This window comes from Echinops telfairi, unplaced genomic scaffold (genome assembly GCF_000313985.2).
Source record: "Echinops telfairi isolate 266 unplaced genomic scaffold, ASM31398v2 ScPeMD7_18;HRSCAF=68, whole genome shotgun sequence".
Lineage (NCBI taxonomy): Eukaryota > Metazoa > Chordata > Mammalia > Afrosoricida > Tenrecidae > Echinops > Echinops telfairi.
The window spans coordinates 13,564,437-13,565,665 of NW_022103915.1; the positions used below are offsets into that span (position 1 = coordinate 13,564,437).

Genomic DNA, 1,229 nt, shown 5'->3' on the forward strand with positions numbered 1-1,229 from the left:
GCTCCGCCCAAAGCTTTGCGTTTCACAGAGATCGCCTTCTCTTGACCAGTCTGCTCGGGCCGTGAAGGTGCTGAAGGAGTGCATCCGGCTGAAGCCCGACGATGCCACCATCCCACTCCTGGCCGCCAAGCTGTGCATGGGCTCCCTTCACTGGGTGAGTAGCAGGGCCTCTCCTTGGGATGGCACCCAAGGGCGGGGTTCTATCCCTTGGCTGAGCAGGGCAGGCCTCTCCTCAGTATGGTACTCAAGGGCCCCATGACTAGAGATGGCTTCTCTTGGGCATGGCACTCGAGGGTGGGGCTGCCAGCCTTTTGTTGTTGTTGTTGTTGTTGTTGTTTTCAAGTCTGGACACAGAGAATGATAGTCATTCATCAGCCACCAAGGAACAAGGTTCTTCGCAGCCATAGACCCCTGACCGGGCCAGCAACCTCTTCAGACTCTCCCACTCATTCCAGCCTGGGATTTTCTTTTTCTTGTTCATGGGCCATGATGGTATGCTAATCCAGGTAGACTAGAGAAACAAATTCATAGATACTCATATGTGTATAAGAAAGAGCTTTATAAAAAAAATTTAAAAAAGAGCTTTATATACAAGAGCAATTGTACATTAAGAAAGCATCCCAGTTCAGTCTAGTCCAAGCTCTTACGTCTGATATTAGCCCCTATATCCAGTACCAGTCTATAAATTCCTCTTCAGACTCATACAACACATGCCATGACGCCAAATGCAGGAAGATCACAGGTCAATGGGTAGAAAGTCTTGTGGATCCAGTGGCAGTAGAGACATCACAGTGCTGGCAGGGATCTCCATGTGGCTCCTTCAGCTCCGAGGCTCTGACTGCCACCAGCCTGTCTCCCTGTGGCTTGTCAACAAGAATGTCTCTCTGGTAATGAGCGCGTGTCCCGCCTCCAGCAAGCTCCTTAACGCCTCCCAATGAGGTCATAACGTTACGACCTGATTGACAGGCTAGACTCCACCCCCTCACTCTTAATCCTTTCACATTGACAACAGATTGTGTAGCTACCGCACTGAGCTAGAACTAGAACCAGATTCCTGCCTCCCATGCATCTTGCCTTATGCCTGTGCTATAGAACCGGAGTGGTAGGGAACACCAAATCATTCGTTGGTTGTCAGCAGAGCCCCGGTGTTTCTGGAAAGCCAAGAGTCACCCACTGCTTCAGCCCATGTGCAAATGTATCTCTGACGAACCCAGGCAGCTCCCCTCCCC

At 50.9% G+C, this 1,229-nt stretch overlaps 1 protein-coding gene across 1 annotated transcript in view; it reads left to right on the forward strand.

Moving 5' to 3' along the window:
- TTC7B (tetratricopeptide repeat domain 7B) overlaps positions 1–1,229 on the forward strand; it is a 248,850-nt gene that overhangs the window by 123,911 nt on the left and 123,710 nt on the right. The window contains exon 9 of the mRNA XM_045288134.1: positions 29–154. Within this exon, the coding sequence (XP_045144069.1) occupies positions 29–154 (126 nt within the window). The remainder of the gene's footprint in view (positions 1–28; positions 155–1,229) is intronic.